We start from the raw sequence: 26754 nt of genomic DNA on the forward strand, positions 1-26754 counted from the left end.
TTCGCTGTTTCTAAAGCCTTGGGCTCGATTTTCACTGCCCTTGTCTGAGCAGGATTACTAATGGGGTTGGCAACCTCACATTGAAAACGTAGGTGCCCCGGTCTACCACATTTGTAGCATAATTTCTCCTCACTTTTAGGGTACACAGATCCACTCTGGGGTGTCCTGTGCCCTTCAGATTTTACTGGAGGACTCACTCTCTGTGGTACCACATCCCTTCTGCCAGCATTATATGGTCTGGGTTTAAAATCTCTTGATGTTTCCCCCACCCAGCCAGTTCTGTTGGAGGCGAAGTGATCCGCCATCTCTGCGGCCTCCTGCACCGATGTAGGGTAACGGTCTTTGACCAGGAGCCTTATTTCTGGTGGTAACTGATGGTATAATTGATCCAATATCATGAGGTTTTTCACCTCCTCCACAGACTGAGCTTTTGCACTTGTCAGCCATTTCCCAAATATGTCCATCAGTTTTGCCCCCAGCTCCACGAAAGACCTCCCTGTCTGTATCTGGCAGTTTCTGAAAAGCTTTCTAAAATAATCAGGACCCAGTCTGAATCTTTTAAACACTGCTTCTTTGAATTCAGCATAGGTGATGGGCCTGTCTGAGGGGAAATATTGGTATACCTCAGCCAATTCCCCTTTAATCAGATTTGATAAATACTGCATGTATTTATCTTCAGGTAGCCCCCACAACTGAGCTGCTTTTTCAAAGGTGCTGAGGTAAATTTGAGGATCTTGACCAGGCTCATAGACAGCAAAGTCCTTTGGAGTAATTTTTATTTTTGCTCCATCTCTGTCTTTCCTTGTCTCCTCAGAGTGAAATTTCTCTCTATCAAATTTTAACTTTTCTACTTGTAATTCAGCATCCAATGCTCATTGCTTCTCCCTCTCCTCAAACCCCAATCTCATTCTCTCAATTTCCAACTCCCTCTGTTTTTCCTTCTCTGCACCTTCCATCCTCAATCTCTCAGCTTCCAACTCCCTCTGCTTGTCTTTCCCATCAGCTTCCATCCTCAATCTCTCAGCTTCCATCTTCAACTTCTCTCTCAAGTACTCTATATAAGTGGGATTGCTTAAATATCCTTTTGGGGTCTCTTCTCTGACAGGTTGTTTTTGCTGGGCAGTTGCAAATCCTATAAGTGCTACCCTCAATTCATCTACCCCTTTACCCTCGTGAGGTAAATTGAATGTTATGCACTTCTCCACCAGCTCCTCTCTTTTCATTTTTATATATTCAGCCATGGTGTTTGAGTTCACTCACTCTTTGCCACACACTCTTTGCCAGTCACTCTCACAAGTAATCTTGTTTTGTTATTTCTGTTTGCCACACCACTGTTAAGGATTCTCTAGTATTCGTACCACTGCTACAGCCAACACCTGTGACGTAGTCTCCTTTGTTCGTATCTGGATTCTCTGTTGTTTGTATCCCACCGCTACTGCCACCACCTGTGACGCCCTTCCCTGGCTCTCCCTGTCAGGTTCCTACCTGCGCGTGGCTACTGCCTGTCACTAGGCACTACCAGGGACTCCACCAGTCCGGACTGTCCTTTTTTATTGTTTCTCTCCCCGCTCTAGCACAGATCTCAACAGATCCCCCTGCTAGGCAACCACCAGTAACGTCCCAATACTAGTATTCCCAGAGACTCTGAATACTGGTATTGTTATTCTCTTCACCGCTGCCACCATTTGTTACAGTTTCCCTTCAGCCTTGGTCATTACCTTACCCTCCCTTCTGGTCTGTGAAACCCCAGCCAAGGATCAGGCCTTTGGTAAACCAAATTAAGTATTTATTAAAGATAACAAAGCTAACAAGATTAACAAGATTTCTTCTTAAGGCACATAAGCATATGGTTTTACTCAATACTAATCTGAACTCCATCCCCCTCCTTCTCCACTCTCTCCTGGCAAACAACTCTCTAAACCCCACCAAGCAACCCACTCAGTTTCACCTCATCCACCCCCACTCTCACTCTTCCTTTTATACGTTGAGCCATTTTAAACACTCAGCCAATCATCTAGCATTCTACAGCCCATTCACTCCCCCTCCTCTTTCACTCCACTTACCATGTATCTTCTAAACAACAACACTTACCATATATACATTAATATAGGAACATCACAGTCCTCTCATTGCCCTTCTTCACCTATTAAAGCTTGCCAAGGGGGTATGACTGAGTGGATCCAGGGAGTGGTCAATGTGTTGCGGGAGGGGTCCCAGCTACCCTGAAAGAGGTGGTGATCTGACTGCTCCTGAACAAGCACACCCTAGACCCATTGATTTGTGACAACTACTGCCTGGTCACAAATACCCTCTTTTTAGGAAAGGTGATGGAAAGGGTTGTGGCACAGCAAATACTTGGATGAAACCGATTATCTTGACCTGTTTTCAGGCCTCCACAAGCCACTGTTAACAAAATTTAACTGTATTTGGTTCCATAGGCTTGGAAAAGATTGTTTCCCACTGACGGAGAAAGGACAAAGCACTATATATTTTTCAAAGAATACTCTATTCCAGTGCCTGCTTCACTTTTATTTTGTTACAAGATGCTACAACAGTGCTGTTTGCAAAACTAAATGTAAATGTACTGCCTTCAAGCCAATTCCGACTTATGGCGACCCTATGAATAGGGTTTTCATGAGGCTGAGAGGCAGTGACTGGCCCAAGGTCACCCAGTGAGCTTCATGGCTATTTGGGGATTTGAACCCTGTTGTAGTCTGTGATGTTCCTCTATTAGTGTATATATGGTAAGTGCTGTTTGTATAGGAGATACATGGTAAGTGGAATGAAAGAGGAGCGGGGAGTGAATGGGCAGTAGAATGCTGGATGATTGGCTGAATGTTTAAAATGGCTGACAGTATAAATGGAAGGATGTCAGGTAAATCTGGGTGGATGTGAGATGGAGTGTGGAAGTTAGAGGATTGTTTGGTGGGTTTATGAGAGGAGAGTGTGGAGTTCGGATTAATACTAAGACCAGTACCTCAGGAATAGATGTAACCATATGCTTAAGTGCCTTTATAAAGTAATCTTGTTATCTTTGTTATTTAATAAATACTTTTGGTTTACCAAAGGCCTGATCCTTGGCTGGGGTTTCACAGACCAGAAGGGAGGGTAAGGTAAATACCAAGGCTGAAGGATAACAAATGGTGGCAGCGGGGAAGGGAAGAATAACACCACAAGTATTCAGAGCAAATCAGAAATATATGTATCTGCATTGATACAAAGGGATTGGGACAGCCTGAGCACGCAGTCACAGAGGTAACCTGATTGAGACTCAGGCAGAGTCTCTGGGGATACTGGTTATAGAACGTGACTGGTGGTGCTGCCTAGCAGGGGGATCTGGTGAGGTCTATGCTAGAGCGGAGAGAGAAACCATAAAAAAGGACGGTCCGGACTGGTGGAGTCCCTGGTGGTGCCTAGTGATTGTCAGTAGCCACGAGCAGGTAGTAACCTGACAGGGAGAGCCAGGGAAGGACCGTCACATAGTCAAACACCTTAACCACTACACCACACTGGCTCTCACAGCACTATAACAGCACTATAATAACTAGCAAGAGACTTCAAACTTTTTACTAGCGTTTAAAGCCCTAGCTGGGGGTAAGCCACAAATTTCAAACCAAAGAGAATGCATATTGAAGCTGTTCTGCAGAAAGTACCCTTTCCCCAAGTATCACAGAGTGCTTGGCTGCTTCTGTGAGTTGTGCAAAGTACAACAGCCTCTGAAAAATAAGTTCTGGATGGTTTTTTTTACAATATATGGTGTAAATTGCAAGAAACATGCTGCTCTTGCACATTGCATCAAATTTTTAAAAGCCTGTATTTGCATCTTGTGATGGATATCCACTATGGTCCTTTTGCCCTCTGAAAAGCTACCCGAGGACTGGGGAGACCCTCCAGAACAGTGTAGGTCACAGTTCAGTTACAGAGGGTGGGGAAAGAATTGGCACAACTCAGGTGTCGCAACTTATCCAAGCACAAGTACTGATGCAAAGCCACCATTGGATGCAACCCCAATAAACTGATCATGATATAAAGCCTTCATGGACCGCTTGTCATTGTTTCGCAGATATATGCCTAGGTAAAGGAATAGCTCAATGACAGAGCATCTGCTTTGCACACAGAAGGTCCCAGGGTCAACACTACACTGATTGGCAGTGCCTTTCCAGGATTCCAGACAGGATTCTCTCCCAGCCCTTCCTGGAAGTGCCAGGGATTGAACCTCGAACCTTCTGCATGTAAAAGCAGATCCTCTACCACTGAGCAATTCCACAGCCCCCTGTACAGCCTCACATTCTGCTCCAGAGTTTGGGCAAGGAGAAAGTTACACACCAATTACACATATATTGACACAAATGGAGTACAAATATTAACTGACTGTTCCTGAACAGGAAACGTAAAACCAAACAGAATTGCCATGGTCTACTCTGATGTGCATCATGGCCTGCTTTATATCACCTATTTATTCAGTCTGGAATAGTACAACTTTAACACTTCAATGTTGATTGGCCTTGGTCCCTTTTAAAACCAAATGCTGCGCATGAGTTTTAAAAATTTGTTTTTAGCGCTACCCAGACTTACATAACAACATAACAGTGGACCACAACTGACAGCAGCGTCTCTACCTTATGTTCCAGTTCACACTAGAAAGAGCAGGTGGCCTTTGCAAGCAGGGATTGCTCCTGACAGATGCTGTAAATTTAGTGTTTAGACTTCCCATTTCATAGTGTTCAGAGTAATTTCAAAGGTAGGATACTGGAAAGACTCATTTTTGAACAAAACTCCATCTTCTATTTGGTTAACATTTAAAAGCAAACTGGAGATGCAGCATAGAAACAGTAACTTGTGCAAACAATTGTCTCAGTCAAAATCTCAACAGGAACACTGAATGGGATCTGTAACAAAATGTTGCTGGGAAGAGTGGTCTCCCATCAGGGTTCCAACCATTTTATTCCCTGACCACACAACAGTCAGCATTTTATGGCCATTAAACACTGCTCACTGATTTGGGGGAGGGGAGGAGGAAATAAAACTAGGGGGTAGTGTTTCCTGGAAACAGGCATGGCTGGCTCGAATCCTGAATAGGAGCACTTCACACAATGAAGACACATTGGGTTGGAACTCCCCCCACCCAACTAAAAACCCCTACACCTCTTGAAAAGCTGGTCCTGACAGTCTATTCACCTTTTGCAACAGTGTGCAAAAGGGCACAGAAGGCTGCAACAGGATGGGGAAATCATAGGAATTTGGTAGGACTGCCTTGGTAAAAGATTAGAAGACATCTCTGGATCCAAACATAAAACACACACAAAGAAAGAGGAAAATAAGATAAAAGCATCCGTTATCTAATAGCTTAACACAACTTTTATTAGAAAAGTTATACATAACAGCAACTATTTTCAAGAATATTAACCCTGAAAGCAACAAAAAACAGACTAACAAAGTATAACAAGAAACTAATGACCTTCTCTATAGTTAAACATTCAAGTTATCTACAATGTCTCTTTGTACAAAGGGGGGAAATCATGGTTGTACAGGCACATCATGTCAAAAATAAAGTTGCAGTAACTATTTTATACAGTCAACTTTCTCAAGGATTATTAAAACATTGCAAATTTTAAAACATTCACATAATTTTACACTTGGGTACACACTGAAATCTCAGTTCCAGAACAGAATCATTTCACAAAAGTGCCAACATTTAAAATCAGAATCTTTAGTAATTTTGCACCCCAAATATTGACATATCCATCAACATATTCACATGATTTCTGGTATGGCATGGTCCTGATAGTAAAACCTTTGTTATTAAGTAGTAAAATCAAATTAGAAGTTATTTGCAAACCTATTCAGTGTTCCAGGAGTATGCATTATTGGGAAACACAGTTACAAAAACTGTGAAGGTCACTGGAGATCTACTAATACTTATTACACAACAAGATTATGTTCAATAAATGCAAGTTTTTCCTGCCTCTAAAATATACATCTGTAGCCTGCTGTCATTTCAGGGCCAGTGGTAAAATTTGTAAAAAAAAAAAAAAGTAATTTGCTCAAACTCTGAGACCCTTCTAGCTACCAGCTTACCTAAATCAAACAGCCTGTAATCAAGAATTATGGCATTTCTAGAGTCCTAAAAATTCTCAAGAGCTTTCGAATCAACAAGAAAAAAGCTTAATTGCAGTTGGTGCCCGATAGTAGAATTATCCCATCCTCACAACTGGCTATCAGAAATGGACCACGCTGAGAAGGAATGTAAAATCCAACACCAGAAATGTATTGTCTCTCTTGCACTTAAATAGTATTTTCCAAGGGCACCCATTTACACTTGTACTCAGAGCTGCTTAAACCCTATTCTAGTGATCCCATGGCACAGCAAGGACTCCTGCCAGGCACTAGGATTCATGCTGGTAGCTCCAAGCACACCCCCAGAAGATGATAAAACACTGAAATTTCAGGCAGGAAGAATTCACTACCTTGAGGAAGGGAGCATACATTTTAGGCACGTTTGGCAAAAACTATTATGAGACAATAGGTTGGCCATTTTGGGTCTTCTGGAGTTAATTAAAACAGCACTCTAGTTTACTAAGCAGATAATTGTAAAACAATGTATTAGTCATAGTTACATGCACCAATATTGCACACATGTGTTTTGATTTGTTTTTAAAACACTCTTTATTAGGTCCTTGAGTCACTTTCTCTCGTCTTTGCAACTGGAACTCAAGTCACCCAGCGCAAAAGAGTTACAAGAAATGCAAAAGGGTTAAAATGTAATAGAAAAAAAAACAGAACACAAAAGTCAACGACTGTACAGACAATGAAATCTAGAAATCTTTTTCCTTTTGTAGGCCCTACACATGGGACAATGTGTAAGCACTAATGATGCTAACTATATAGTAAGACAAACAAACATTCAAATAATATGGAATCTGGGACCAGGAGTTGCAATGATGTCACTGTATGGTTCTTCCTGTGTCAGCTCTATAGCTTGCTGCTTTTTTAGTACCAAGAAACTGTAGAATTTTGCTGCTGCTTGTTTTCGGTTTGTATTCCTGCACAGCTCAAGCAAACTGATGGATTCTGCTCCAGTCTTGGCCAGAGCTCTCTGAAAACACAGAAAATAATTGTTCACAATCAGCTCAGAAGTGATTACATTTGCTAGTACCAGAGGATTATCAATGAGCTTACTAGCTCATTGCTGACAAGCAGATATTTTATTCCGGTGAGACCCTCTCCCATTCTCTAAAAGCCTAGAAAGACTGGAGGCTCTTCATAACTTCGTGTTGTACTTTCCAAGACACAACAAGACATTCATGGCTTTCTGAGACTCTCGCAATTTAACAGATGCAATAACACCACCTGCTTGAAACAGGGAATGAAGACAAAGGCATGCCTCTGCAGTCAACAATGAGCCTTGGGAGGAGCTCAGAGCACCTCCAGAACTCAGTGTGATGCAAGAGACAAGACCCCAACCCCCTCCCTCAGGTGAGAATTGATGCAGAGGAACGATCTGTCTGCCTACCAAGGCCAGTCAAAATGTGTGGATCCCCAATCAGTGCAGAAGTCAAAGCTTGATCAAGTAAAATCATGAGCAGCCAACAGGGAGATTATAAAATACAGCAATAAACAGTAAGAGCAGAAACTTGCAAGTCTCTGTGAATGTGAAAAGGCTACTGCCTCCCTATACTCATGACTGCATGCATATTTCACATAGCCTGACCACTGTTGTCCATGCATTGGTAACCTCCAGGCTGGATTACTGAAATGCGCTCTATGTGGGGCTGCCCTTGAGGTTGGTCCAGAAGCTGCAGCTGGTGTAAAATGTGGTGGCGAGACTGCTCACTGGGGCAGGGTATCGCCAATATGTCACTCGCTGCTGAGAGAACTGCACTGGCTGCCCATTTGCTACCAGGCCAAGTTCAAGGTTCTAGTTTTGGTGTACAAATCCCTATACAGCTTGGGACCAGGATACCTGAAAGACCATCTTATCCCTTATATACCCAGTCGATCACTGTGCTCTGCAGGTGAGGGTCTCCTGCAGATACCATCTTATCAGGAGGTCCATTCTGCACAACACAGGAAACGGACCTTTAGTGTGGCAGCACCTGCCTTGTGGAATTCCCTACCCTTAAATATTAGATAGGCGCCATCTCTGTTATCTTTTCAGCGCCTATTGAAGACCTTCCTCTTTCAAAAAGCCTTTTAAGTTGAGACCTTATCCCAGTCTGCATCTGTGTTGGAATTGCTTTTTAATATGTTTTTTAAACCTTTTTTAAGAAACAATATGTTTAACCTTTTTTCCCCTTTCTTAAGATGTCTTCAGAGCTTTTTAAAAAAATGTTTTTAAAGATGTTTTGTTTTAATGTATTTTAAAGTCTGTTTTAATGTATTTTAAAGTCTGTTTTATGATGTTTTAAAGTGTTTTTAGTGCTTTTGTTTGTCGCCCTGGGCTCCTGTTGGGAGGAAGGACGGGATATAAATCAAATAATAAATAAAATATGCATGCACACATGGCACAAACCTCAAATTAGCATATCTACCATGTACACGGCTATATACAGAGGCTTTACTACTGCATGTGGAGCTGAACAAATCCCTGCTTATTTGGAAACCTTTCAGAGCTTCAGAAAAGGGCACAGAGAGTTTGAATTGCTAGATAATAAAATCCATAGCCTAAAGCTTTTGAGGAATTCGCATTCCCAACTAAGGCTGCAACCCATACACACTTACCTGGGAATAACTCCTATTGAACCCAATGGAGCTTATTTCAGAGTAGACATGTATTGGGTTGCAGCCTAAGTTAGGGAATCTCCTCTACCTATTAGACCAATTACAAGAAAACAACCAAGGGAGAGGGCTGTTGCCTTTTGCCCAACTTGTTTGCTTCCTGACTGGCCAGTGTAGGAAGACTCAGGTATGCACTGTCTGAAGACAAGTCATGTTGAGAAGTACTCTTCATATACCGAAAAAAAATAAATACCTGAAGACCATGAAGCATTTGTTGAGTTCTCTTGTTCCATCGTCTTTCCTCTTGATCCTGGTCACCACCTGTACCATCTTCCTCCTGCAATCAATCACATTTTAGATAAGACTCAGATAGTCCATTAAAATCATCCTTCCTTGCTAGTAAAAACAAAACAAAACTGCAGGCCAGACTGACTTGACTGAAAAGCTCAAGGCACAAAACAAAAGGCAGATGAGGAAATTATAAATTATTATTATTACTTACATGGCTCTTAACAGTAAAATAAAATTTATTGACAGTAGTTTCAGGGCAAACAAGAGTACAGTGCATAACTTCTTATACTTCCTGTCACAGCAGCGGCAATTGCTGCTGGCTTAAATGGCTTTACAACGGAATTAGACAAATTCATGGAGGACACATCCTTTTAGTATGATTCTGCACACCAGTAGTTAGGAGACAAACAATGAGAAGACTGTCGCCTCCACATCCTGTTTGAAGGATTCCTGGAAGCATCTGCTGGTCACTTAGGGAAGCAGGGCAATGGGTGGATCCTTGATCTGATACAACTAGGCTCATACAGCTTGATCCAGACTTAGTTGAGTATTCACTCAAGCCATCAATTCTCACTCCAGACCTAGAATCTAGAACTAGAAACTGTAGCATTAGACTGCAACTTGTTCAGCCCCAGCTGAGAGATCAGATCACGCATATAAATGCAGCCAAACACAGTTCTAAAGCTTCAACATTTTTCTATATCTGTGGGTGCAACAAGGTCAAAGGGAATCCAGGTAAAGAATTACACACAACCCTGTTTCTGCATGCTTAATTCAACAGCGAAGATACAAAAACAGATAATACAATACCTTTTGGGGACAGGTGGGAAAAAGCAAACATACAAATGTGTTCAATTTCTAGAAGCCATTTAATTAATACATCCAACAGGTACTCCTGTGTTGCATCCCTGTTAAACACCTCGGTCCTTACCTCTTCCTCTTCTTCTTCATCCTTTTCCTTTCCTTTCTCCTTTTCCTTTTCCGGCAAGAGCTCCAGCTCTGGAATTAGCTGGCAGATGTTTGGAGGCTCTTCAGGAGGCAATTCCACTGGTGGCATTTCTATCTGTTGCAATGGCTGAGACTGAGGACAAAGATATTCAACTTGAAACAACTGAAATTAAATCATAACTATAAGCAGCAGGATTGATAAAATCTTAACTAAAAACTCAGTTTTTCAAAAGCATTGTACTGCATTAAACAAAAATCTAGTAATACATCCTCCATCTGTCAACATCCATTCAAGGACTTTTGCATCTTTCCTCAGTGGCCAACTTATTATCAGAAATTCTGATAGTATCACTACCACCAGATTACTGCATTCTTCAGGGAAGGTAGTTTGAACTACTGCCAAGCATAGCTTAGACAGATAATAGTACACAGTTAACAACTACTATGCTGGGCAACCTGACATATGCCAGCATTCTATAGATGCAAGACAGGATGACAAAGATGCACCGAAGTAGCCAGCATGCAGTAGAAATAATGGATGTACCATTCTCACTAGCAGGTCAGATTCTCTGATGGAAAAAACAACCATTTTACAAAAACGTAAAATGTTCTATTTGGAATAGCCAAAAGGAGATGTTGTATTTGCAACTGGAGAACGGTTATAAGGAACTGCCCAACTCTGAATAGACACAAATTCCCTGTAACATTTCACATACGATTCATAGCGCTGCTTTAGATGTTGAAAGGTTTTCAAATCAAGAGCCTTGCACATTTTTCAGGCCACTTTCTTCCATTTGTTCTAGTACAACCTATAGGTGAACAGAGACTCTCTTCTAATTATGCATTACGGTGGAATGCCAAGAGCATGTAACTCACCGGTAGTACAGGCTCTGGTTCTACTTGTGAAGCCTTTCGCTTTATCCCTGTTTGGGGTGGAGGCGGTGGCATGACTGATTCATCCAAGTTGGTTCTGCTGCCCTCCATCATGGATTCCTGAAGGCGACTTGGCTCTTCCAATATAGGTTCGTCTATTGCATGAAAGTATCAATAAGTAACTATCTTACTCAAAGTCATTTAAGAATCTGCACTTGTCTCTATTTTTATTTTATTTTTTCAAGAATGAGAATGTTGCAGATTATTGTACTCTATGAGGAGGGGGGAATATTAATACTCAGCACATGACTTTTTACTACTACTACTACTACTACTTGCTTTTTTCTAAACATAGAAGATGTCAATACACACAAATCCTGTGTTGGCTGTGCATTCCTTTTCCTAAGCAGGGAACATGGCTATTGTACAATCAAACTCAGCAGCATTTAATATTCTGTTTGTCAGCCAATGAGCGGGGGGGGGGGCTGTTAAAGCCTGCTCAGTCTGGCAGGATTCCAATGCAAATCCCTTCCTGATTCAGTAAGGGATTTCCAGGGAATCCTCTGCTAAAAGTTTTTCCCTCAATTTTAGCAAGGCTTTTGATGCAAACCATCAGGAAAGGCTTTGCATCAAATGCTGTGCTAAAATAAAGGGTAAAATCTCTTTGTTTTAGTAGTGTCATGCAAGGTGCTTTGAAGTCCTGACTTCAGACTTCAAAGCACCTTGCACCCGACGCCAGGTGACAGACAGGTGGACCGCCGAAGTGTCAAATTTAGCCTGCAAGACCAATCCTGGTAAGATCTAACCTATGGAGCCAAAAAGGTTCCCCATCCCTGCTCTAAAGGTCAGGAAGGATGCCATTAAAACACAAACCAATAATATTGCGCTGCTGTTCCTCTCTGGGCACTTCTGGATTCTCAAAGTCCTTAAGGAACTCATCCAGGTTATCAGCTTCCCCACCTTTCCTCCTCTTTCTAAGATCTTCTGGTACAAGAGGTGTTAAACAGCGAGTGAAAAGCTACAAGCAAAAGAAAGCAAGTTAAGTATACAGCTGAACAACAGGCCTCTAAATAGCTTTTGCAGTTAAGCCACTTCAGATGGTATAGTGTTAAGACCAGAAAGGCAGGACACAAAAATGATTTTAAATAAAATGGCAAGTACTCACACCAAAAATTGTAAAACTGATTAACTCTTATGAACTTGTCATTTACAATGTAGAATGTGCTATGGTGTATTTAGGGAAGCTAAATCACCTAGGTCTGTCTTTAGAACTTCTGTCATCCTGGGGCTTTGAAACAGCCAAAGCAGTTATTACTCAACGAATTAAAGATCTTGACCGGCAGTATTTATTCTCCAAAGCACTAACATCTTGCTCCTCCCTTCAATTTGGGTTGAATTTTAGCTTCCCATCTTATATGTCTTATTTAGAACAGCTAAATTTTTCACAATATAGGTTTCTGTTCTCTAGAGCAAGATTCAATTGCCTACCCTCTGCTCTCCTTACAGGCCGCTTTCAAGGTACCCCCCCTTTCTCAATCGCTATTGCTTTTGCAATGCAATACAAATACTCCCGAAACCCTAGAACACGTTCTTCTCAAATGTGAGCTATATAAGGATATAAGAGCTAAAATTATCTTACCACTCACTCTTGGACTCTCTAATAAACATCCAGAACGGACAGTCTTCCATCTTTTGTCTGACAAAAATAAACTTACAACCGAAGCAGTTGCTAAATTCCTTTATATAGCGCAGTCGTTGCGGAAAAGACAAGTGCAACGTGTTCAATGCTGTTGACACTCTTATTTTAAACGATATCTTAACTATGAAATTGTATGAACACAAATCCTTTTTATGTATACAAATCCTTTTGTATGTACTTAAATCCTTTTATGTTTTTTCTATGTTTTATAACTGATTGGGTCTATGACTGTAATTAAATAAATAATAATAGTATTTAGTTGAGGGCAAATAACATTAAGACATCTGCTATTAATGCAACTAACTCATTTTAAAATACATTTCCCAGAGCCTGATTCACCTTCAACAGCCTGTTATTCCACAGAGGCTGAGCAGGAAGAGAGAAAAGTTTTTCAACACCCCCAGTCTCTTTCCACATCATTAGCTTCTTAGTAGGAGGTGCCAAATCCAGTGTTGTGACAATATCAGAGTAGTCACTCAGTTGGGCTCTGATAGTCTTGCTGTCTAGCTCTTTCACACTGTCTACAATCAGCTTTCTCTTCCTTTTTGCCTTTGTTTCCTTAACTGGTCAAAAAAAAAATTGTTAAAACCATATGATAAAGACAGTCAGATTTAGAATATCACATAATTAACAGTTTTTAAGACTCCTAAAGTATTGTGCTGCTCAAGTAAAAACAAAATTTTGCTTTTAACAGATTTTTCTTAGTTACCAGTGTTAAATGAGTTCAAATCTCCTGATGAACTGCATCCTAGAATAATGAAGGAACTGGCTTGAAGAACTCTCGGAACCATTGTCTATTATCTATTGTGAAATCATGGAGGATGAGTGAGGTGTTGGATGACTGGAGGAGGGCTAACGTCCTTATCTTCAAAAAGGAACTATGGTCAGCCTGACATCAATTCCTGGGAAAACTCTGAAGCAGATTATAAAGCTGTCAAGATGTAAGCACCTTGAAAACAATGCAGTGATTACTAGAAGCCAACATGGATTTGTCAAAAACAAATCCTGCCAAACTAATCTTATCCCATTTTTTATTGGGTAACCTCCCTGGTGAAGTGCGGGAATGCTATGGACATAATATGTCTTGACTTCAGCAAAGCTTTTGACAAAGTGCTCCATTATATTCTGATTAGCAAGCTAACTAAATGCGGACTGGATGGAACAACCATCAGGTGGATCCACAGCTGGCTACAGAATCATACTCAGAGTGCTTATCAATGGTTTCGTCTCAAAGTGGAGGGATCTACTGAGCGGGATACCGCAGGGCTCAGTCCTCGGCCCAGTACTCTTCAACACTTTTATTAATGACTTCGAGGAGGAGGTGTAGGGTATGCTTATCAAATTTGCACGGTTAAGTGCAAAGTTCTACACCTAAGAAAAAGAAACCAAATGCACAGTTAGAGGTGGGGGATACTTGGCTCAGCAATACTACATGCGAGAAGGATCTTAGAATTGTTGTTGATCGCAAGATGAATATCAGCCAACAGTGTGATATGGCTGCAAAAAAGGCAAATGCTATTTTAGGAGGCATTAACAGAAGTATAGTTTCCAAATCACATGAAGTACTACTTCCCCTCTATTTGGCACTGGTTAGGTCTCATCTTGAGTCCTGCATCCACACACACAATTGTTCCTAATGATTCAAACAGTCTGCACTTTAAGAAGGATGCAGACAAACGGGTTCAGAGGAGAGCAACAAGGATGATCAGGGGACTGAAAACAAAGCCCTATGAGGAAAGACTGAAAGAACTGGGCATGTTTAGCCTTGAGAAGACTGAGGGGAGATATGATAGCACTGTTCAAGTACTTGAAAGGTTGCCACACAGAGGAGGACCAGGATCTCTTCTCAATTGTCCCAGAGTGTAGGACACCGAGTAGTAGTTTCAAGTTACAGGAAGCCAGATTTTGCTTGAACAACAGGAAAAAACTTCCTAACTATTAGAGCGGTACGACAATTACCTAGGGAGATGGTAGGCTCGCCAACACTGGAGGAATTCAAGAGGCTGCTGGACAGCCACCTGTCGGGTATGCTTTAATTTGGATTCCTGCACTGAGCAGGGGGTTAGATTCAACGGCCTTATAGGCCACTTCCAACTCTATGATTCTAAGATTGTGCCATGAAGTTATAAATTACTAATATATTGCTCACAGTTAATACCACATTCAGCAGGGTCTGACTATCTGCACAATTATGATCCCTGAATATATATCAAGGTTAGTCAACCAGCACAAGCTGCCAAGATTCTGAGTTGTGTGTGCACATGCACGTACACACACACAGGCAGGCAGGTCGATGGCACAGTAGCAGTTAGGCCATACTGCACCCACGTATTATCCTTGTAGCACCTGCAGAGTTCTTTTGTCAGCTTCTTGTTCCTAATGATTCAGTCAGCCTCAGAAATCTGAAAAAAGCGTATAGTTCAGTATCACCCAGAACTGAGATGAAGCTCACTGGGTGTACAGAAAGGCCTGCTATGCATTTCAGACTCATGGACGTTCCAGTAGCAAGAGACATTTAACAGTAAGAGTAACATTAGAAGGAACACTCATGTACGCTACAAGGCATGCAGATGGGAGGGACAGGAATCAAACGGTTTTTAGTTAACCTCTCTGGATTCTCTCTCATTGCATCCAACAAATGGCTCATTAAGATTAGTGAGTTTCCCTCCTGTAGCAGTTCTGAATGCCAAGGCAGTCAAAAATAGCACGTCACCAATATTTATAGCCTCTTACTGATCAGACCTAACATCCATGGATTAATGATTTAGCACTGGCCTGCACAACATACAATATGGTCTCCTGACAACTTGTAAACCCTAAATACTCGTTCTCTGTAGATCTTTTGGGAACACAGGCCATGAAGAAGACTGCCTGTGATACCACATCTGAACTGCTCCTCTCCTCAGCCAGCTACACTGCTTTGCCCAACCATTATGTCTGAGACTCTGAGTGTACGAACAGTTTGGAGCATGAAAGACTGTGTGTGAAGTCTGAAGGAGAGAAATAAGATGTAATTGAAGAGGTAAGAAAAGAGACTGAAGTAAGGAGTTGGAGAAACAGATGGGTGTGAAAAAGAGGGACGGTTAATAGAACTGGCGCACAGACTCGCTGTAGTGATACAGAGGAAGAAAAGAGCGCTATGGGGAAGGAACCTTAACGTTAGCAGAAAGGAGTGCAAAGAGAGAAGATACAATACTATGGGATGCAGAGAGAAGATGATAGCTAATGGATAATGGGCAAGACAATTAGAAATGGTAATAATAAAAACATTCTGACTAAAATGCTTTGCTTAATATAGTGGAGACATGACCCTCAGTGATTTGAGATGTGCCCCCCTTGTACTTTACATCATCCCATAATTTAACCATCTTCACTTGTATCTGGCAATATCTCCACCTTTCTTAATGGCAATATCCAAAAGGCCTTTGGCCAATTAGTTCATGGAATCTGTATCTAGTATGCACTAAACTCCAATCCATGGTTGCACAGTGCAAGTTTAGATGTAACAAGACTATGATGCACAAGGTGGTAGCTGGTACATCTTTATGAAGCAGGCCATTCAAGAGATTCAAATCCTAGACCCTTTGCTTGTTGAATGCCCAACTGACTTTCTTTTCTTCCTTGCAGTTGCATTTTCATCTTCAATTAGCATTTTAGTCAATTAATTAAAAACCTGAAGCTTTAAGGTTTATATTACATAATTCAATTTTATATCTCTGTACAGAAATGATCCAAAGGGCTTAATGACTGAGCTGTGAACTACCATTCCATGTGATTCTGTATTGTTATAAGACCACCAAACTAAGCACTTTGCAGGAAAGTGTCTGAAGAACTAGAGAGAAAAGTGTGGAAAGTTATCAGAAGCATTACATAATTACTTGTCTGAGACTTTTATGTATCATTACATTTCAAAAACCCATTGTAATGATATACCTGTTTATGTAATCAAAACAGAACATAAATTTCATAATTATGCTGTCTGCAATATTACTAAGTTTATTTTATTAATATGCTCTTTTTCACTCAGTGTAAGTCAACTAGACAGTTGTCATTTATGCCATAATAAATGATAGCTTTTAAAACGCCACAAGGCTCTTGTTGGTTTTGCTACAAAAGATTAACACGGCTTTTCAATAAACTCAATACTTTTCTAGCACAAATAGTTTTAAGTACAAAGGCTTCATTAGAATTGTGTATTTACCAGTTATATCAATAGGTTCTAAAGCAAAAGCTTCTTCTTCATTTGGAACCAATGTTGTCTGATCAGTCATAGTTGGCAGTGGTTCAACTGGATCAACTGAGTCTGGGCTATCTGGTCCACCCACTGTGAATCAAAGAGTTAAAGTGAGCTTCCTACTAAATAGCCAAAATACTAAATATCAGAAGTGGAAATGCATGGGGTTCACACAATTCCACCGATTTCCTATTCTCACACATTGCCCACCCAATTTATATTTATACACACCATTCAGTGCGTTCTCTCATGATGACACAGAGTGCTTTGGGGAGAAGAAGGAGGTTTAAGATTAAGGAAAAGGCAAGTAAACCAAGCAATGGAGCTAATTTGCAGCTTTCTTGCCCTCAGTCACCCTGCCCTTTATTCCATTGATGAAATACTAGGCAAAAGAATAAGAACCCCACTAGGGTCACTGGATCAGGCCAAAGACCTAACTAATTATGTTTCACATAGTGACCAACCAGATGCCTCTGGGAAACCCACAATGACAATAGCCTTCCCCCACTGTTGTTCCCCAGCAAGCAGTTTGAAATACGTTTGAGAAAGTTTGTTTCCTAGCCTGGGAAGGAGGGAAGAGAAAGGATTACCCTGTTGCCTAGAACAGCACTTTCTTTTAGTTTCCCACCTTGATAACAGGAAGTACTTCAGCACAGGAAATGTCAAGAGTTCAACAAAGGGTCTACAAAGCGTGACCAGCATTCACAACATATCTTTTCTGTGTTTAAAAAGGTAATTCAAAAACTCACTTGAGACATTATCATCCTCATCTATATCATCATGAGGAGGTTGCTCAGGCATCATTACTCCACCATCTGAAAGAGCAGGTGGGTCGTCAAAGATGCCTCCTTCATTGTTGCTGAGAAGTTTGTCATCTGAAATGGCAACTCAGAGTTAAGACAGAAGAGACATATCATGTATCAAAAAGTCAGTACAGAAATTATTCAAAGAGCTTAATGACTGAGCAGAAAGTACTAAGGTGTGGCTTGGGGGGTATACTTCCCCAAGGCTCCCCAATCTTCAGGAGAAGCACTTGGGACAACAGCAGAAAGGAAAGGTAATGAGAGCACCAGTGTGCAAGTGGTAGCAGTGCCCTAGCTATGACTATATTAGATGCAAACAAGTGTATTTTTACAGTAGTCATGCACTATCAAACCAGGGTTCATTAAGACCAAATAACACACTTCAAGGTATTATTATTATTTATTAAATTTATATATTGCCCTTCCCTTAAGGAGCTCAGGGCAGAACCAGTCCACTATGCAAATCTGAAAAATAAAGGGCTTTATAGTTTTAAAGCATCCACATGTCAATAGAAGTCAATGAAAGTTTCAACTTTTGGTCAGTATAATCATTAACCAAGCAACTAAAATTCAATCAATAAAACATCACAATATTTTATCTAGGAAAGCTTTACTGGACAAAATTAAGCAAAAAGTAAACATTCTGCACTGATGCCAATAGTATGTGTCTTCAAGTCACCATGGAAAATAGAAACTGACTTGACAGGCACTAACTGCCTATGGTCTCAGTCTTTCTCATCACTGCTACTCAATTATTTCTGAAATGGGGCTGTCAGAGATTGAGGCTAGACCTCCCACTCGTAGCAGGTAAAGTAAAAGACTTCTCTTTGAGATCTTGGGAGAATCAGTGCCCAGAGTAGACAGACAAACAAACTGTCTTCTATGTTTCAAAGCAGAAGCTCTATCACTTAGCTATAGTGTCCCCTCCATGGAATCACATTACTCTTAAACGGTAGTTAAAATGGCGAGACAGCTATTTTCAATACTGCTACTCAGCATCAGACTGCTTCAAACAAGTTTGCCAACTTGAAGCCATGCTATAATTTCGGACAAAAAACCCCCTATGAATACAGAGGTATTGTGTAGTGATTAAGGTGTGACTAGGACTGGATAGACTCCAGTTCAAATCCCTACTGACCAATGAAGCTGAGTAACATTGGGTCAAGACGATCTCCTAGCCTAACCTAGCTCACAGGTTTGTTTTGATAAAGTGGGGGAGGAGAGAAGAATCATGTACGCCACTTTAAACTCCTTAGAGTTAAAAACAGGATATAAGCATAACAACCCCCTTTAGGATGCACACCTTAACGTGGTGAGGGGGTTTGAGAATGTCGAAGAAGCTGAGAGCAATGCCATCAGGAGTCTAGACCAAGAAGCTAGATTCCTAGCAGGGGCACCCAATGCGGAATGATCAAAGTTGAGACACCAGACTAAGATGAATCCAAACTCAGAGGCTTTGATTGTGCAGATCATGAAAAACTATGGAATGCTTTAAAAGAAATGACAACAGTGAAACCCACCTATGGGGTTCCATTCAAGCGACCACATATAAAACCTGAATCCTTTATCTTCAGGATTATCAGAGAATTATATCTTCAGGATTATAATAAATGCACTCTGCAATACAGCCATTTGTCTTAAATCTCACCTGGGAAGGATGGCATGTGTGCAAAGGGGAGGGGGTTGTTCTTGCCCTTTAGGGCAGACATAATAATAATAATAATTGTTTATTTGCAGTCAATGACCCGTCCTAAAATAGGCATTTACAGAGTACAAAAGAGTTTAAAAGGTTAAAACAATATTACATTAAAACTGAAGTCAATAAAAATTGGTGTTCAGACCAAGTTCCGCATAACATAGTTCAGATTAGGAAGGCCAGAGTTCCAGACGTTTCCGTTGCGCCAAATGAATAAATTTGGCCACTCTAGTAGTAATGTCTTTGTTACATTCTGCTAAAAGATAGCTAATCTTGTTCGTAGGTGCCATAGAGGTAATGTTTTGAAATATATTTGATATCGTATTACAACGAAAGGAATTGTATATTGGACAGTCAAATGTAACGTGCGAGCGTTTCAACAACAGCATTGCAAAAATACACTGAAGGATATATCATAATAGTTAATCCCTGTCCAACCCCAAAAACATATTCCCATTAGTTACTGGTGCCACAGTATTCAATAACCTGACTCAACAGCTATTCTGCCCTCTGCAGTAGTATTTTCTCAACCAGGAGTAGGATCCTGTTTCATAAGCACCAATTTAACATTTGAAGGCACCATTAGCACCCCAGTGTTTGAGATATTACCAAGAAGTTTCAAACAGGCTTTAAAACTTATATACTATATACAATTTAAAGAAAAATCCACACATGGTTGGATGGCTTAAATTATGCAGGGTGAAATATGAATTGCCAACATACCCAGGATTCCACCATCATTTCCCTCCCCAAAATTGTCATCCTTGTACTGATCTTCATATTCCAAGTGATTAGATTTCTCATTAAGGTGACTGGTACTCTGTTCAGGCTCCAGCAGTAGGTTGGAAGCACTAGTACTATCCAGCACGTCATCCGGAAATGCACTATCTTCTCTCATCATTTCACGATCATCCATACCGAAGTCTTCTATAAGATTAGCCATCATAAATGTAATTGACACTGTAAAAGACTCAGTAATAAATTACAATTTATTGAATTCTCCTATTCTAACTGTATAGTTATAATGCTACTAAATTTGTCACAGATGCTCTTAATATGGTGTTGAAATTGGCCAGTGGAGAAAAGTTCCTTCTTTATAGTAACAGAAACATGCAATTATTTTTCTCAGCCCATTTACTGTTACTCATGTTTTATGTATAACTCTACTCATTCATATGAATTGACTAATATCTAATTGGCTCGGTCTCTCCTTTGGGGTCTGTGAACTACTTATACTCTCGACCTGAAACCCCTATCTGATCCCCAACACTTATGCTACATTGCTCTAACAAACCACAACCAGAAATCTTGCAACAAAGTTCTTCTTACCCACCATTTCAGAATTCTTTTTCTACCATTAAAATATAAGATACATACCAAAAGCTACAGCACTATGCACTTACCAATCTTGATTAATCCAATATATTCCAGTGGTTATAGAGCAAACTCAACCCTGCACAAGATGTCCAGGGCAGTACAGGATTTCTTCTTTGCACCCTCCCCAAACCTGCTGCAGAGGGTCAATCAAACCCTTCACAGCAGATTATTGGGGGGGGGGGAGAGGAGTGGAAGCAAAGTCCTGTTGCACTGGCAAAGTCTGTTTAGCTGGCAGGTTGCCACAGTTGGATATCACCCACAGTTTATAGAAGATATCCGATCATCTATCACAACACCGTACAAACTGCTTGTGTGCTAATGTTATGTCAAACTGTAGTGCAATTACTACAAATACATTGGGTAAGAAAAGCTATATTTTACCAAAGTCATTTTCCTGAAGGATACTGAGGTTTCCGACTTCTTCTCGCATTGTAATTTCTTCCACTCTGCTTTGGTTCAAACTGAACTGCTGAGCCACATCAATATCACTTTAAAAGAACACACAAAATTTGAGATAGATCCTTAATTTGAAACCATCCCAAAAGATAAATAGATATTAATGTTTAGTTATAGAAGACCAGTCTTATCAAGCCAACTAATACTACAAAGAAGCTTTCTTTCTCTGCTGAACAAATGCTTGTGAAAGTAGCTGCAGGTATTTTCAGATGCAACTATTTAACTGTTCGAAAGTATTTAGTTAAAATATTGGCTCCTCAGAGTAAGAGATACATGAAAATGCTGCAAGAATACTTTCTGAAAGAACAAAAAACACAGAACTTTATGTACTGGATAGCTTATATTATTACCGCATATGTTTAGAAAACAGGTAGCTATATAATTATGAAATTTAAAGTCTAATGAAGAACATGCACTATACTCTACAACATTCAAAATTTGACAAGTGTGATCAGCCATCTTCAAAACAAGGTGCTGGCTGAGGCATCTGTGAGTCTTATGGGATTCAAGTACTTAAAGCAAACCTTTTACAGCTTTCCAACTTTCTGTAACAAAAAGAGGAACGTGGCAAAATATCCATAACCATATATTCTCAAGGATAGCAGTTTTAGCAAGCCACAGAAGATGAAAAAGCTTACTCTAAATCTGGCAAGGGCTGGTCAAAATCATGGAATTCTTCAGGTAAGGTGATAGCGTTGTATGCAGCTTCTCTGTTTTCCTCAGGTAAATCAACAACACCTGAAAAAGAGGTATTATACATTTTTAAAGGGAAAACAATTTTCGCACCTTAAAGATTATGACATTTATTATGACCTGAGTCTTTGCAGCAAATGAACTATTCTACCAGATGGAATAAAACCTGTACTTTAAGTAACATTTATGTTGTGGTGCAGCATTATGTGCTCACAGACTATTAACTGAGTCAATAAGCCTGTTTTTAAAAGTTCCTCACGCGACTTCCTGTAACTCTGTAACACCACTGACTTTTGTTTGTGTGGCTACAAGGAAAGCGCATGAACACAAAAGCCTCTGGAGAATTTCAGTGGGTATAACTTAGGAAACAAAGCAAGTTATGAAATGTTCCACTATTTAATATGCCTTACTCCCAAGTAAGCATGCACAAGAATAAAGTCTTAGAAATGCTATGATGACACGGACGCAGAATGAAAAATGTGTATTAGAAAAAAAATTAGAACTAGGGCTGATATAGTAAGTGATTTCCAGAGCAATTTACTACTTCTGTAATAGTAGAAATTTTGTGAAAAACAACTATGCAGCAAGTACCTGGACGGAAAGCCATCTTGATCTTAATGAATGCCTCGTTACAGTCTGCAAGAAGATATTTAGCTTTCCTGTGGTAGATTCTAACAACTCCCAGTAAAAGATGTCCTGAAGTCCGAAGAGCCATCTTCACCTGAAAAGTTACTTATAGTTAGTACACAAGTCAATCATATCTGATGGAGAAATACTGCTGTACAAGAAACTAATTCCTCAAGCTCACAAGTCAGAATCTTTTTTTTGCTGTTAGATATGACCTATCACTTTGAAAAGTATTTTGCAAAGCCATCCTTTCTGTACATCCAAATCATGCTATGCTGTTTCCCTTAGAAATCATTTATTTGTAATTTCAACTACAGTACAAACTTATTTACCAGTATTTATTGTGTGTTTGTAAATGTAAATAGCCACACACTAACATTTTCAGGCAAGCAGGTAGGAATCTTTTTTGTAAACTGGCTAAGAATGAATTCTACCTTTTCTCCAATTGAACTATAGATGTACCACAAATTAAAAAACCTGTATGCACAAACAGATGGGCTTGTATATCAGTGCAGACAGTTTCATAGATAATTTATTACTATTTTTAGCATTTGTGAATAATGTATATTTTAGAAAGACTGACAAAAGCCTTATTACACATGCATCATAAGAAAATCAGTACTTGAACAGAATTATGGGAATTACTTAAGACAGCCAGTTCTCTCTGTTCTACGACATGTTTTGTTTTGTTTGATTGATTTATATCCCACCCTTCCTCCCAGCAGGAGGAATGCCATCTTGCCTGGCTATTAGCGGAACAGGAAATTTTATTGAAGGCAGTATGGAGTGTTGAAAGCAATCAGGTTTATGAATATAACGCTCTACAACATCAACAGTAAATTAAGCAATACAAACACAGATAAGATTCAAAAGTAGGTATGCACTAAACACCAGCTGTCTCAATTCAGTTTCAGTATCAGTTTCTCAATTCCACACACAGGAAGTCTACAACAATTTCTAGCAATAATAACTAAATGGTATCCTGTTGCTGAAGCAATATACCTCTGAAGTATTGTGGGCAAAAAGAAAGAGAACATGCCCTTCATGCCCTGGTTTGAGCACCCAGAAGCATTTAACTGGTTGCAACCAGAAACGAGACAATGGACTAAATGTACTTTGATGTGATCCAGCAAAACAATTAATGCTAAGTTCAATTATGCCATAACAGAATGAATGTACATTTTTATATCAACACGTCTGACATCATATGAAGAGTACAAAATACTATTTTCTCTAAATAAAATGCAATTATAGAAGTAATACCTTAGGCGAAATGATGCTTTCCACACTGCTCTCCAAATTGCATTCAAACACATGGGCTTTGGTTAGTTTCTTATCCCAATGGGCCGCCAACCAGATTTTGGCTAGCGGCCCTCGCTTGCTCAGGACAAAGTGAGCGTAGAACATTGTGCCAACTGTCTATGCCACAACCTGTAAAGAAATTTAAGTAAACTAAATATTAAGCAACAAAAAGGCAACAGAAATAATTCATGCAAGTTATTTTATAGAGGCTACAAGGTGTTTTGTTTAGCAGCAAGAGAATGCCATGAGTTTACTTAAATAAGGGCCACTTCACACAGTAGATTTTTGAGATATGACACCCACGAAGAAGCTACATGAATGACATTTAATTTGGTCTCTGGAACACCACCATGCACCAACTGGAAGGTTGCAGCACTATTGTGCAATTGAATATCAGGTAGCAGATTGTATCAAGCACCTATTCCTACAGCTGATTTCTTCATATAGTGAGCCATATGATTCACTCATGTCTTTAGGGTATTAGCTTCAAGACACTATGGTAAAAGACCAGATGTGTGGAATCTCTCACTTGTACAGACAAAAAGCAGAATTGAGATTTTTCTGCTTCCTCCGTTCTTTCATTCCAGTAGAGCAAAAGCAAGCAGTTAACAAGCACAATAAGAATCATAATCAGTTGAAACTTCCAGAACTTCAGTACATATCTTATACAATTCCCCCTTTTGTAAAGGTCTATTCCAAAACAGTATATTTAACTACAAGCCTTGAAGATACAATGCATATTTCATGAAGCCATGCAATTCACAGCATCTAGTCACCAACTGCATCTGCTAGGTTCAAAAATAGTAATATTGCCATGATTTCATTTGCCTCTACTAATTCTCTTAACTGTACAGCAGAAACGCTCTCTGTACAGCAGTGCTGGGAATAGCAACAGTATCAATCCCAAGGCTTGCTTTCTTCCGTTAATGGGATGCCGGAGGGGTGGGAGACTTTTAAACAGAAAATTTGCCATAAACTTTTTTTCAGATGATGATCAGGGCTGTGGAGTCGGTACGCCAGACCTTTGACTCCGACTCCTCTATTTTTCTACTGTCCGGCTCCAACTTCGACTCCTTCATAAATGGCAAATGTATATTAACTAGTAATAATACATTTACTGTAGTAAAATGTTAGGACAAGGCATTTCATCACCACCACGTGAATCCAGAGCTTGGAAAAGTTAGTTTTTTGAACTACAACTCCCACAAGTGCAATCCCTGGGGCTGATGGGAGTTGTAGTTTTAAAAAGTAACTTTTCCAAGCTCTGGATTCATGTGGTGGTGATGAAATGCCTTGTGCTACCATTTTACTACAGTAAATTTGTTATTACTAGTTAATATACAATTGCCATTTATGAAGGAGTCAGAGTCGGTACATTTCTACCGACTCCGACTCCACCCAAAATTGCTCCTGACTTCGACTCCACGATTCCGACTCCACAGCCCTGATAATTATAGCCCTGTTCTCATATTCTGTCCACTTTTTGTATCAACATGCGGGAGGAGATTTCAGCTGCTAGCCCTCCCTCACTGGAACAGCTGATTCTGCTCCCAACCTCCTATACTGAGTGCAAGGTGAGAGGAAATTGTATGTATGGCCTGTACTTGTGATCAGGAAGACTGGTAGTTCCCAGCTGCACATACAACTGCACGTGGAGCTCAGTCTAACCTTTCACAAAACATCTGAAGACTGGAGGTCATTGGTGCAATTCCACTGTTCCTCCACACATTGAACATAAGCGGGTTTATACCCAGGAAGCACTTATATATCTGTATATACTATTTACACAATGCTCTTGGGCATGCTGAAGATATTATGCCTTGTTCACACATCACGCTAAGCCAACCTATGACTTAGCGTAGTAAACTCCCAGATGTGACTGCAGCTGCTTTGCTCCTCCCCTGGTTGTTTTGTTGCTACATTGAGGTAAGCCTTTGGGGGAGGGGTCAGTGTGTCATTCGAATCCAGGCTCATGGTTTAGCTCTCCCAAACAATCTACTGTACAATCTGTAAACCACAGGACAAACCTTGATTGCAGCTCATTTTGCCTGGACAGTTAAATCACAAGTTCAAGTTCAGAAAACATGCTAAATGAAACCAAACCACAGGATAATGCAGCGCACCAACGAAACAACCAGGGAGGAGCAAAGCGGCCACAATCTTTTCTCTGGGAGCCTGCACGTGTTCATTTTCACTAAGCTATGGTTTAACTTAGCACAGTGTGTGAACTAGGGTATATGCTAGCTGTTTCCAGTGCCTTCATTTTTGTCTTTAAAAAACTAATGCATGCTTCTGAGTTGTCATGTCTTTAAATATTTGCAAGAATTCTAATGAAAATAATTTCCAAGTAAATCTCTGGATTCATCTGAATATAGACATTTAAAGCACATTAAGTGCACTTAATTAATTTTTCCTAATAAAATATAAGTATTTCAGTTCAAATACTCTTGGCTATTGGAAATATTTCTACAGCATGTATAATTAACAAGCTATACTTTTCAAAGGTTTGTTTACTCATACAAATCAAGTCTCAAAAGGTTTAGGGCATTCTCTGGAAATGTTTCTAAAAAAATTGGGGGGGAGACGTGTACCACTGCTTTCTTCATTTATGAATTTTTTTACATGCTTTTAAAAATTAGAGGTGCTGAAACAGCAAAATAACATCACTTTTGGCCTATGTTGCTTTGTTCTCAATTAAAAGATATCAGATGTAATCTGGTGCAAAATATTGCCATTACTAGAAAAATTGGTCTGCAATTTTACATATCACCATATCTCGGGGTAGGAAGCCTTTTTCAGTCTAAGGGTTGCATTCCCTTGCAGGGAATCTTCTGTGGGCCACATGCCAGTGGTGAGCGAGGCCAGAGGCAAAAGTGGGTGCAGCAATGCATCAGAGGTTTACACACATGCACTTCCATCTTTCAGGAAGCAAGAGACATCATCACAGTTAAACTATACATTCCAGCCAAGCAAAAATTCTTGAGGAGAGCCCAGAGCAAGGAGAAGGAGTGTGACTTACAGTCTCAAAGGCCAGATC

The 26754-nt window shown here is 40.1% G+C and overlaps 1 protein-coding gene across 6 annotated transcripts in view; it reads right to left on the reverse strand.

The window, feature by feature from the left end:
- Positions 1–5363: 5363 nt before the first annotated feature.
- RAD21 (RAD21 cohesin complex component) overlaps positions 5364–26754 on the reverse strand; it is a 45668-nt gene continuing 24277 nt past the window's right edge. For 4 of the 6 annotated variants that reach the window (XM_061605486.1, XM_061605500.1, XM_061605494.1 and 1 more), the window contains exons 2-14: positions 23679–23846; positions 22380–22509; positions 21734–21833; positions 21021–21127; positions 19986–20222; positions 17513–17638; positions 16731–16853; positions 12869–13092; positions 11704–11848; positions 10834–10985; positions 9941–10090; positions 8972–9055; positions 5364–7096 (exon numbers count right to left, since the gene is read on the reverse strand). In XM_061605486.1, the coding sequence (XP_061461470.1) occupies positions 6905–7096; positions 8972–9055; positions 9941–10090; positions 10834–10985; positions 11704–11848; positions 12869–13092; positions 16731–16853; positions 17513–17638; positions 19986–20222; positions 21021–21127; positions 21734–21833; positions 22380–22509; positions 23679–23822 (1914 nt within the window). In that variant the 5' untranslated portion in view covers positions 23823–23846 and the 3' untranslated portion in view covers positions 5364–6904. The remainder of the gene's footprint in view (positions 7097–8971; positions 9056–9940; positions 10091–10833; positions 10986–11703; positions 11849–12868; positions 13093–16730; positions 16854–17512; positions 17639–19985; positions 20223–21020; positions 21128–21733; positions 21834–22379; positions 22510–23678; positions 23847–26754) is intronic. The other 2 variants (XM_061605514.1, XM_061605507.1) reach the window with 2 other exon arrangements.

Source organism: Rhineura floridana, chromosome 1 (assembly GCF_030035675.1).
Source record: "Rhineura floridana isolate rRhiFlo1 chromosome 1, rRhiFlo1.hap2, whole genome shotgun sequence".
Lineage (NCBI taxonomy): Eukaryota > Metazoa > Chordata > Lepidosauria > Squamata > Rhineuridae > Rhineura > Rhineura floridana.